A 10,492-nucleotide genomic window follows, 5' to 3' on the forward strand; every position below is an offset into this window, starting at 1 on the left:
GAGCCGTCCACTGAAACTTTTCATTCTTTCGTAGGCATGGGAAATAAGGTAGCCCTTTGTCCCCACTGATTGCCAGAAATCGGGAGAGGGCGGCCATCCTCCCTGTCTATCGCTAAACTTCCTTAACATTGGTTGGGCTTCTCATGTTGATGATGGCTTCGCACTTATCGAGATTTGCTTCTATAGCTCTCTCGGTAATCAAAAAATCCAAAAACTTCCCTGCTTTTACACCAAAAACATATTTTTCTGGATTTAACTTAAGCTGGTACTTGTTGATTGTAGCAAACAACTCAACCAAGTCTTTTTGATGTTGTGTTTCTACCGTCGAGGTTACTACCATGTCATCCACGTATGCTTGTATGTTACGTCCCATCATAGGAGCCAAAATTCGATCCATCAACCTTTAATAAGTTGCGCCTGCATTTTTCAACCTAAAGGGCGTTACTTTGTAACAATAATTCAAGGTCTCTCCCAAAATGGTTGTCTTTTCTTCATCTTATGGATGCATCTTTATCTGATTATAACTCGAGTAAGCATCAAGAAAACTCAACAAAGCACACCCTGACGCGTTATCTACTAATGCATCTATGCTAGGTAAAGTATAGGAGTCTTTAGGGCACGCATTATTCAAGTCGGTGAAATCAACACACATCTTCCACTTGTCGTTCGACTTTTTAACAATGACCATGTTTGCTAACTATGTGGGATACTGAATTTCCCTTATATGTGCAGCCTCTAAAAGTTTCTATACTTCCTCCGTAACAGCTTGAGCTCTTTCTCCTCCTAATCACCTTCGTCTTGATGAGCAGATAATATATTGGCATATTCATGCCTTCGTTTAGGTCATTTTTATTCATTTATGCATCATTGGACTAATTTCATCATGCATTATCTGGTTTCAGATCATAAATTTTGATTGGTGCATTGTTTGTCTAAAGATTATGTGGACTCACAAAGATTTAAAGAAAAAAGAAAATAAAAAGAAAAGAAAGAGGGGAAACGGTTAGAGGAGAGAGAAAATCACCTCAGCAAAGGAGAGAACGTGGAAAATATGAAAGGAGGAGGCGCGTTCACGAAAAAAATTCTTCTTCTTCTTCCTCTATTTCGTCATTCTTCTTCTCTTTGTCTACTCAGTTTAGTTTTTCTTTTCATGATGCAAAACTAATTTCCTTTTTATTGGAGGATTGATGTAAGACTTTGAATTATTGGTTCTACTCTTTACATTAGATGTTTTGTTAATGCTCTTCATCTTAGTGCTCTATTTATGGTTTTATCGTTTATTCTATAAGCAATTTCATAAGTTAGGTTATGTCACAATTGAGAAATTGGGCATATCTAATTAGTTTGCAATAGAGATGATTATTGATTTTTCATGATTTTATTGAATTTTTGTAAACTGACCTAAGGAATTTGGGGTTCAAATTCAATGAATAGATTTTACCTACTAAGGGATTAGGGGTAAAACAACTCTCAGTGAACTCAAGTGGATGATTACATTTCTTGCATCAATTGAAAAGGAGTAGAATTCTAGAAGAAAAAGTACGAAATCAATCCTTTGACAGTTTTTCTATTGATTGGTGTTTTTGTTAAAATTTTATGCTTGTAATTCTACTAATTCTCATTTTCTCAAAATTACGTAAATTAGGAATCTAGTATTCATCGAGTCAATCCCAGAGGACAATATTTTATTACTACATTAACGATTGGTTCACTTGCCAAACATTCATCAAGTTTCTGACGCCGTTGTCGGGGATTGTTTTCTCTGTTGATATTAGTGATCTAATTTGTTTAAGATTTGAGTATAATATTTAGGCTTAAATAATGGTTTGGTCCTAGTTTTCATTCGATTTTTTCAATGTGGTCCTACGTTTTTTCTTTTTCAATTTGGTCCTAATATTCGTCAATTTTATTCAATTTGGTCCTTTTCACTAACACCCTTAAAATAGTTAACGGAATGTGAATAGTAACAGCCACGTGTCATTTTGTGATTTTTTAATAATTTTTTATAATTTTTTTTTAGTCTAGAATTAGTATATTGGTTAGTTCCTTTATAATATGAATTGTGTTGTTATGAATGCTTGATTGATGGGAATGTTAGTATTTTTGCATGGTGTGAGTGAATAAGTATTGTGGATTGTTAAAAGTTATTATTAGCTTATCCTTTCTTTTATTGTGTTGGTTGTTGTATTCTCTTAGAAATTCTCTCTAATTTTTAGGATGCTACAATAGTTTAGAGTCTTTGATGAGAAACTTGATATATTATGATATATGAGAGACAATATTTAATTTTGGAAGACTTGTTATCATGATCGTTATATTTTTTGTATTGATTAATAATGGGAGAATCGACCAAGTGAGAGAATGTTTGTAATTTTCCAAATATGTAAGATAATTTGAGATATTCACATTAAATATATTTTTTTCATAAATGTGATCTTTTTATCAATTATTTTTTAAAATTGTTGCATGAATTTTGACATGATAATCTCACGTGATTTGTAACGATTTATGATAACAATTATCATATTATATATATTATATGATGTACAAGGTTCTATAAATTTCTCATTTGCTTTATGTCTGAAATTATCAAATATGTTATCCTCTTCGATATATTACTCTCCAATATATTATAGCATCAGAATTTATGTGAATGGAGATTTAACACTGAAAACCACTTTATAAGAATGGCTCAAGGTTAATTTTTTTTTTCTGCATCTGCATCACTTCGACTTTTGTGATAGCTTACAACGCAGCATCACTTACTACACAATTCATCACTAACGTGTCCTTCATTAGTTTATAGACAATAACTTCAAGTTTTATTCCTCACTTATTTAATATGAATGAAATAATATTTTTTATGTTCAAATATAAAACAATTTGAAATAAATGAATTTAAAAAATAAAAAGTAATTTTTATTAAGTGTAAAAATAGAAATATAGAAATTGATAGGTGTGATAAACTTTTTCCTACATACTATACTCTACTGGTGAGTTGATAAAGAATCAAACAAAACCATTACTTAATTCATTTTTATTTCTGTACCTGCATCACTTCGATTTTTGTGATGGCTCATTACAAACCGTTATTCAAATGCCCTGTCTCTATCTGTACTCACGTGTTTTCTTTTATAATTTTAACCATACAACAAATGATTTATTTTTTTTCTACCAATACCTATTATTTTTAACTTGAATATTTTTAACTTTTATATATTTAATATTATATTGATAAAATAATAAAATTCGATTATTTTAATATTAAAATATTTTAATATAAATAAGAAAATTTATAAATGAAGTTTATTATTTTAAACCATATAATTTCTTTGAAACTATTTTTTTTTCTAGAGTTTGTTTTCTCTCCTCATTATCTTATCTTATGTTCATTCTTTTGAACATTCGAGACGTAGAAATGATTTTCGTGGCTAGATCTTCAAAGTCAATTGATCAATTTTTTTTTGTTTTGATAAGTAGATTTTTGTTTTATCTTAGATCAAATATATTTTTTTTTGAGTATTCTTTATTGATCAATGATTATAATGATTGTAATATTTCTATATAGAGTATCTTATGAGATTGACTGTGTTTTAGCGTTTAGACTAGTGATAACTTAATTAATATAAGGTTTTTTAATATATTTATATATGTAAGATCCATTATTTATTTTGTCCTAATTTTAAAGGGGTTGTCCCAAATCAGTTGGGCCTAGGGTTGGCCCAAAGGGAATCAAGGACCCTAAACTGTCCTAACCCCACTCATTCTTCTCACTTTCAGAAAATAGCCTCCCCCTTCTTAGAATTTTCAGCCACTTACTTTGCTAGGGTTTTGATCTTCGCCACTGTCAAGTTCGCACAAGCTCGTTCTACTTCACGTAAGTTGACCACAAACCCTTATACTCTTTCCTTCAACTCTATTTTTCGTAAGTCAACAGAGATCCATGGGTTTAACCTTGTCTTTGTGTCTGGGTCAATATTTCTGGCTCTGAAATCTGCTCTTGGAGCTGCTGTGTTTGTGGGCTTAGGTGTCGAAGTAGTTTGCTAGCTCTTTCCAGGTAAGGGAAGCTAGGGTTTCACATCTTTTTATCTTTTTGGTTCATTCTTAAATGCGTTTGGTGATTTTGATGTTTGTGTAGCACTTATGATGGTATGAAAATATATTGGGTGGTGTTTAAATGAGTTTTTAGGTATTGTATACGTGAACAGTGGAGGAAGTCTGATAATCTCGCCCAAGCGAGTGGAGCTTGCCTAAGCGAGAGTATCAGAAAGCCCTCCCAAGTACTGTGCGAGCTGTAGCTCAGGCGACGAGTTCTTGTTTGAGCGAGAATTTGTCTCGCTTAGGCGAGGAGGTCTCACCTAAGCGAGAGAATACGACAACGCTACTATTCCCTTTTCGAGCTCTCACCTAGGCGAAAGGATCTCGCCCGAGCGAGAGGCCCCTCTCGCCTGAGCGAGAGGCCCCTCTCGCCTGAGCGAGAGGCCCCTCTCGCCTGAGCGAGGCCTTTCAGCCTAAGCGAGAACTGGGCGAGAGTGTACCCAGGTTCTGTTTTCCTCTCTGTCCTTGTATGTTTTCCACAAGTTTGGGTGAATTAATATGTTAAAAGCATGGAATGAGTGATGTGCATGTATGGAATTGGTTCATGGATTGAAAATGATGAGTTTGGTATGATTTTGGTGTGGAATATGAATGAAGGTTGGTTAAAAAGTTTGGCATGAGATTGGTATGCATTGTAAGTACCTACTTGGTTGGTGAAACATGATTTGTATGTGGTTAGGACGTAATTTCACGATAGTTTTGTGGTGGTGACTCATTGGTTAGGGCGTAATTTCATGAATCTCTAGATGAGATCTCATGGTGGTGCCTCAGTTGGTCAGGACGTAATTCCATTACCCCTATTAGTGGGTGCTCATGGTGGTGCCTCATTTATATAATTTAGTAAAAATTCAAGGTAAGGATTGCATCCTAACACTCTAAAGAGTTAGTTAGTCTCACATAGAGCGTACTGACTCAAGTGGTGAGAGTAGCAGGAGGCCTAAAATACTTTAAGGGCTAACCTTATGCGTGGGGGATGAGACACTGGAACATTTAGCTCAGTAGAGCAGTTAAGACCACTACAAGCGCAAGCATCCGTTGAATTCGACTAATTATATGTATACGGATGAGTCATGTCTTGAGTCTTAGTGTATTGTTCGCAAGTCATAACATGATTGGTTGACATATGCATCTCGGACTATGAAATTGAAGATAACTGTATGATAATCAATTTTCCCTTTCTCTTTGTTGCATGTTCTATGTGTGTGGTTTTCTCTTTTGCGATAATCATCAATTTATTGATGTGAGCATATGCGAGAGCTACTCGTGGTCAACAGGGAAATGATGATTCCGCTGCTTAGCCTCTCTAGGATGGTCTCCGTTCTTCGAGTTTTCATTTAGGGTCATGGCCCATGTATCACCAAGTTTTTGAGTATTAATCGTTTGTACTTTGTTCTATGTTGGCATCTCACTACAAGAAAAACTGATATTATCGACGATCATAATCCGTCAGTAATGGTCAAAATCTGTCGCTAAATCAATATTTCAACGGATTAACGATGGTCAAAAATTCATCAGTAAAATGTTTGTTGGTAAAATTTTACCGACGGAAATCATGTTCTGTCGGTAATTACCGAAAGAAAAATCCGTCGGTAAATTTGTCGATAATTACTGACAAAAAAATATGTCGGTAAATCTGTCACTAAAATCCATCGGTAATTATCGACTGAAAAATCCATCGATAATTACCAAAAAATTCGTCGGCAAATTTGTTGCACTGTTCATCTTCTTTCTCCTCGCTCCTTCAAAATATTTTTCGTTTTTTTCTTCGTGGTTGCCGTCACCGTCGTCGCTGCCACCGGCGTCGCCGCTATCACCGCCGTGCCACCGTCGTCGCCGCTGTCACCTCCGCCGTCATCTTTTTCTTCTTCTCTTTCTTCTCCTTCTTCTCCTTTATCTTCTCCTTCTTCCTCTTCTTCTCCTCCTTCTCCTTCTTCTTCTCCTTCTTCTTTTTCTCCTTCTTATTCTTCTTCTCCTTCTCCTTCTCCTTCTCCTTCTTCTCCTTCTTCTTCTTCTCTTTCTCCTTCTTCTTCTTCTTCTACTTCTCTTCTTTTTCTTCTTCTTCTTCTTCTTCTTCTCCTTCTTTTTCTTCTTTTCTTCTTCTCGTCTTCTTATAAGGTGAGGTTTCGTCGATAAAAAAATTTAAATTATTGACGAATTTTACTGACAAATTTTGAGTTATGTAAGTACGATGGATTTACTTATGAAAAAATCCGTCGGTAATTCAAATTTGGGCGGGAAATTTCCTGCTTCTTTTATCGACGAATTTTTCCGTCGGTAAATCTGTCAGTAATTCATATTTGGGCAAAAATTTCCTGCTTCTTTTACGGACGAAAAAATCCGTTGATAAATTTATGGATAAAAAAAATTTAAATTATTGACAGATTTTACCAACGGATTTTTCTGTCGATAAATGAAATCTGTGTTACGGACGAATTTTTACTGATTTTTCCGTCGATAATTAAAATTTGAGAATCTGTCGGTAATTCAAATTTACCGACAAAAATATATCCGTCGATAAAATTCCTTCGGTAATTTCAATTTTTTTTGTAGTGTCTTGGTGTACTTCGTTTTTCTCTGAGTATTTTTCGGTAATTATATGGAATGATATTAATACTCCGAATCTTAGCTCATTATATTATATAGTGTGATGTTTTCATTTAATTAAGTTTAATTATTAAATTAAATGTTTCAGTATAAAGGAATATCAAAATCAGATAAACAAACTTTATTAACTATATTAAGATAATCTAAATGAGACGTTTAAGATTTTAGAAGAAAATGCTTTGAAAAAATGTTGAAACAAATTATAAGTAGATGCAATGATAAATAAGAATATAAAAGATTAGATTGCTGAAAATAATAGAAATATTAACGAAAAAAATTTAAACAAATTTTTTTCTAATAAAGAAATAAATGCTTGCATGTTAGAGAAAGACGAGCCGTGTTGTACTTAATTTTAATTTAATTGTTATTTAAAGATTATAATTAATTTTAAATACTCATTACATTTTATTAATTATACAAATGTTATATAATTTTAAAATCACTTATTATATATAATTTTCTACACTCCTTATATTTATATTGATTCTAGAATCGATATAGAAACTCTGTTAACCCGTATAAAAAAACCTTCTCTATCATTAAATATTAAATAGTTAAGTTACTTAGTGATGTTTTTATCTACATAGTTCTAAAATATACTAAATGTTATTAGAATATTCTAGAAGGATATTTTTGCTGGAGAATTTTAATAGAAATATTCATACTTTTTAAATATTCATATATTTTTTAGGATATTTGGATATTCTTAGATCATTAATTCTAGAAAGACTTTGGTAAAGATAAATTCTATTCCAATATATATACAAAATATTTTTGTTTACAAAAGAGTTTTTAAATTATATTGTTATGTAAAACTCTAAACTCTTCTTTAATCTTTTATTTATTTTTGTCCTTGTCACTTTCAATGCAAAAATATCTTTATATTATTGAGGCATATCTTTTGAAATCCTCGTCACACTTACTGTTAACAGATTCTTGTGAAATTTACCTAACATGCTTATGGCCCCTCTATATAAGATTCTATGATTCCAATGAGTTTCAGAAATAGTGTTTTCTTCTACCTCATTGTTATAGAAACAATGTGGTCCTCACTTCTAGTTCTATGCCTTATTCTTCCTGTGTTTTTCTCATTCTTCCTCAAATACTTCAAAACCTTGAAAAACCCACCATTCCCACCTGGTCCTAGAGGCCTTCCCATAATAGGGAACCTTCATCAGCTCAATAACTCTACTCTTTATCTTCAGCTATGGCAACTCTCAAAAAAATATGGACCAATATTTTCCCTTAAATTAGGTTTAAGATCAGCCATTGTTGTTTCCTCTCCTAAACTTGCCAAAGAGATAATGAAAGATCATGACCTTGAGTTTTGTGGGAGACCTAGATTACTTGGCCAACAGAAATTGTCTTATAATGGGATTGACATTGCATTTTGCCCATACAACAGTTATTGGAGAGAAATCAGAAAAATTTGTGTTGTTCATCTTCTTAGCTCCATTCGTGTCTCAAACTTTTCCTCAATAAGACACTTTGAGGTCAAGCAAATGATAAAAAAAATATCAATGCATGCCTCATCCTCCAAGGTTACGAATTTGAGTGATGCACTCATGTCCCTCACCACCACTATTATATGTAGAATTGCCTTTGGGAGAAGGTATTGTAAGAGACAAGGAGCATGTTTTTCACACTCAAAGAAGCTCATTTAGTTTTAGGACGAGTGGCATTTACACTTTCAAAACTGTTTTCTAATTTTATCATTTTTAAAAAATTGTGATATACTTTTTAGTACAAGATTGAGTATAAGTTTAATTAAATGTTTGACTAAGTATCATATATTGGTCGACTTTCCACCAGGTATGAAGATGAAGGAACAGAAAGGAGTAAGTTCCATGGACTACTGAATGAGTGTGAAGCGATGATGGGCATGTTTTTTTTCTCAGATTATATTCCTTTCTTGGGTTGGATTGATAGAATCACAGGACTGCGTGCTCGTCTTGAACAAAATTTCAAGGAGTTGGATACCTTCTACCAAGAAGTGATTGATGAACACATGGATCCTAATAGAAACACACCAGAGAACGAGGATTTGATTGATGTCTTACTTCAACTCAAAAACCAACGTTCGTTTTCTGTAGACCTCGAAAATGATCATATCAAAGCTGTTTTCATGGTTTGGATTTCTTTTCCTTTCCTCGTTTAATTTATCTACTTGAGTAACAAATTATTGATATGTATATAGATTAGGCGTGAGATAGAACATTTTTAATTACTTCTTTGATCTTTATGTATTGTAATTTTAATACATACAAATTACTTGTTTTAATCCTCTAAAATTGAGTTATAGGTTTAATTTTTATACATACATAAATACTTAAGCCACCATTAAGAGAGATAAATTGAGTTACACTTTCTTGGTAGGATGGCATTAGGCTGGAAATGGTTTAACTGTATCGGCTTAATCATAAACCATAAGTGGATGGATCGGGTTCTTATCATTTCCTTATTCCCGAACAACATTCTTCAACTACCTTTCTTCAAATGGTTTAACTGGATCTTTGTTAACCTTTATGTTGAAGTTAATAAATTGGTTCACATATGAAATTAACAAATTTAACCAATATATTAGATTAGTTTAACCACCGTGTAAAAATATATAATAGGTGTCCCCTAGTGAAAGTGTACGTTTATGATTTTTTTCTTAATTTATTTCTGAAAATATGTTTTGGATCGATTATGAACCGTTGATTTCTTTTTTTTTGCAGAACATGCTTGTAGCAGCAACAGATACAACTGCTGCTACAACGATCTGGGCTATGACCTTACTACTAAAAAATCCAAGAGTAATGAAGAAAGTTCAAGAAGAAATTAGGAATTTGGCGGGTGAAAAAGATTTTTTGTATGAAGATGATATTCAAAAGCTTCCCTATTTCAAGGCCGTATTAAAAGAGACATTGAGACTGCATCTACCAGCACCCCTACTTCTGCAGAGGGAAACAAATGAAGCATGTATTTTAGATGGATATGAAATTCCAGCAAAGACAATAGTGTATGTGAATGCTTGGACAATCCATAGAGACTCTAACTCATGGAAATACCCAGATGAGTTTTTACCAGAGAGGTTCTTAGATAATACAATAGATTTTCGAGGGCAACATTTTGAGTTCATTCCATTTGGTGCTGGACGTAGAATTTGCCCTGGTATGATAATGGCAATTGCTTCATTGGATCTTATTCTAGTGAATCTTCTCAGATCATTTGATTGGGAATTACCAGTTGGAATGAAAAAAGAAGATATTGATACTGAAGTGTTGCCAGGGATTACTCAGCACAAGAAGAATCCTCTATGTGTTTTGGCTAAGGTTCGAATCTAGAAGTTTGATTAATAAAAAGGTGTGTAATATTATTGTGTGGTGTTTTGTTGTTTGGCGTCTTTAGTTGCCTGGAGATAATATTGTACTAAATAATGATGTGATGTCCTTATTCATGAATATGTCTTTTATTGTATAATTAAATTTAGATATTGATCTTGGTTGTACAATGAGATGAGAAGCGTATCCCTCTTTGTATGAATGGCCAATAATACCATAAAATGATTCAAGAAATTGTAATCAGCCAAGTAATATTCGTGTAGCAATACTTATGCCGAACAACGGTATGTTCATGAGATTAAGACGAAAATAACTTAATAAGTTAATTACTTTTTCTTTCAAAAGAAAGTTACTTAGTGTTATAATTTTTTAGTGGTATAGATTAGGGAGATCGATCCCTTCTAAGATATAAGTTATTTATATAAAAGACTTAGACACTTATTTTAACATTAAACTTTTTTATC

The 10,492-nt window shown here is 32.9% G+C and overlaps 1 protein-coding gene across 1 annotated transcript; it reads left to right on the forward strand.

Moving 5' to 3' along the window:
* The first annotated feature begins 7,729 nt into the window (after positions 1-7,729).
* Positions 7,730-10,164, forward strand: LOC114167421 (cytochrome P450 83B1-like). Its single transcript, XM_028052507.1, has 3 exons — positions 7,730-8,314; positions 8,515-8,830; positions 9,423-10,164. The coding sequence occupies exons 1-3, from the start codon at positions 7,743-7,745 to the stop codon at positions 10,029-10,031; spliced, it is 1,497 nt and encodes a 498-aa protein (XP_027908308.1). The 5' UTR covers positions 7,730-7,742; the 3' UTR covers positions 10,032-10,164.
* Positions 10,165-10,492: the final 328 nt, after the last annotated feature.

The sequence above is a fragment of the Vigna unguiculata genome, chromosome 10 (assembly GCF_004118075.2).
Source record: "Vigna unguiculata cultivar IT97K-499-35 chromosome 10, ASM411807v1, whole genome shotgun sequence".
NCBI classification, from domain to species: domain Eukaryota; kingdom Viridiplantae; phylum Streptophyta; class Magnoliopsida; order Fabales; family Fabaceae; genus Vigna; species Vigna unguiculata.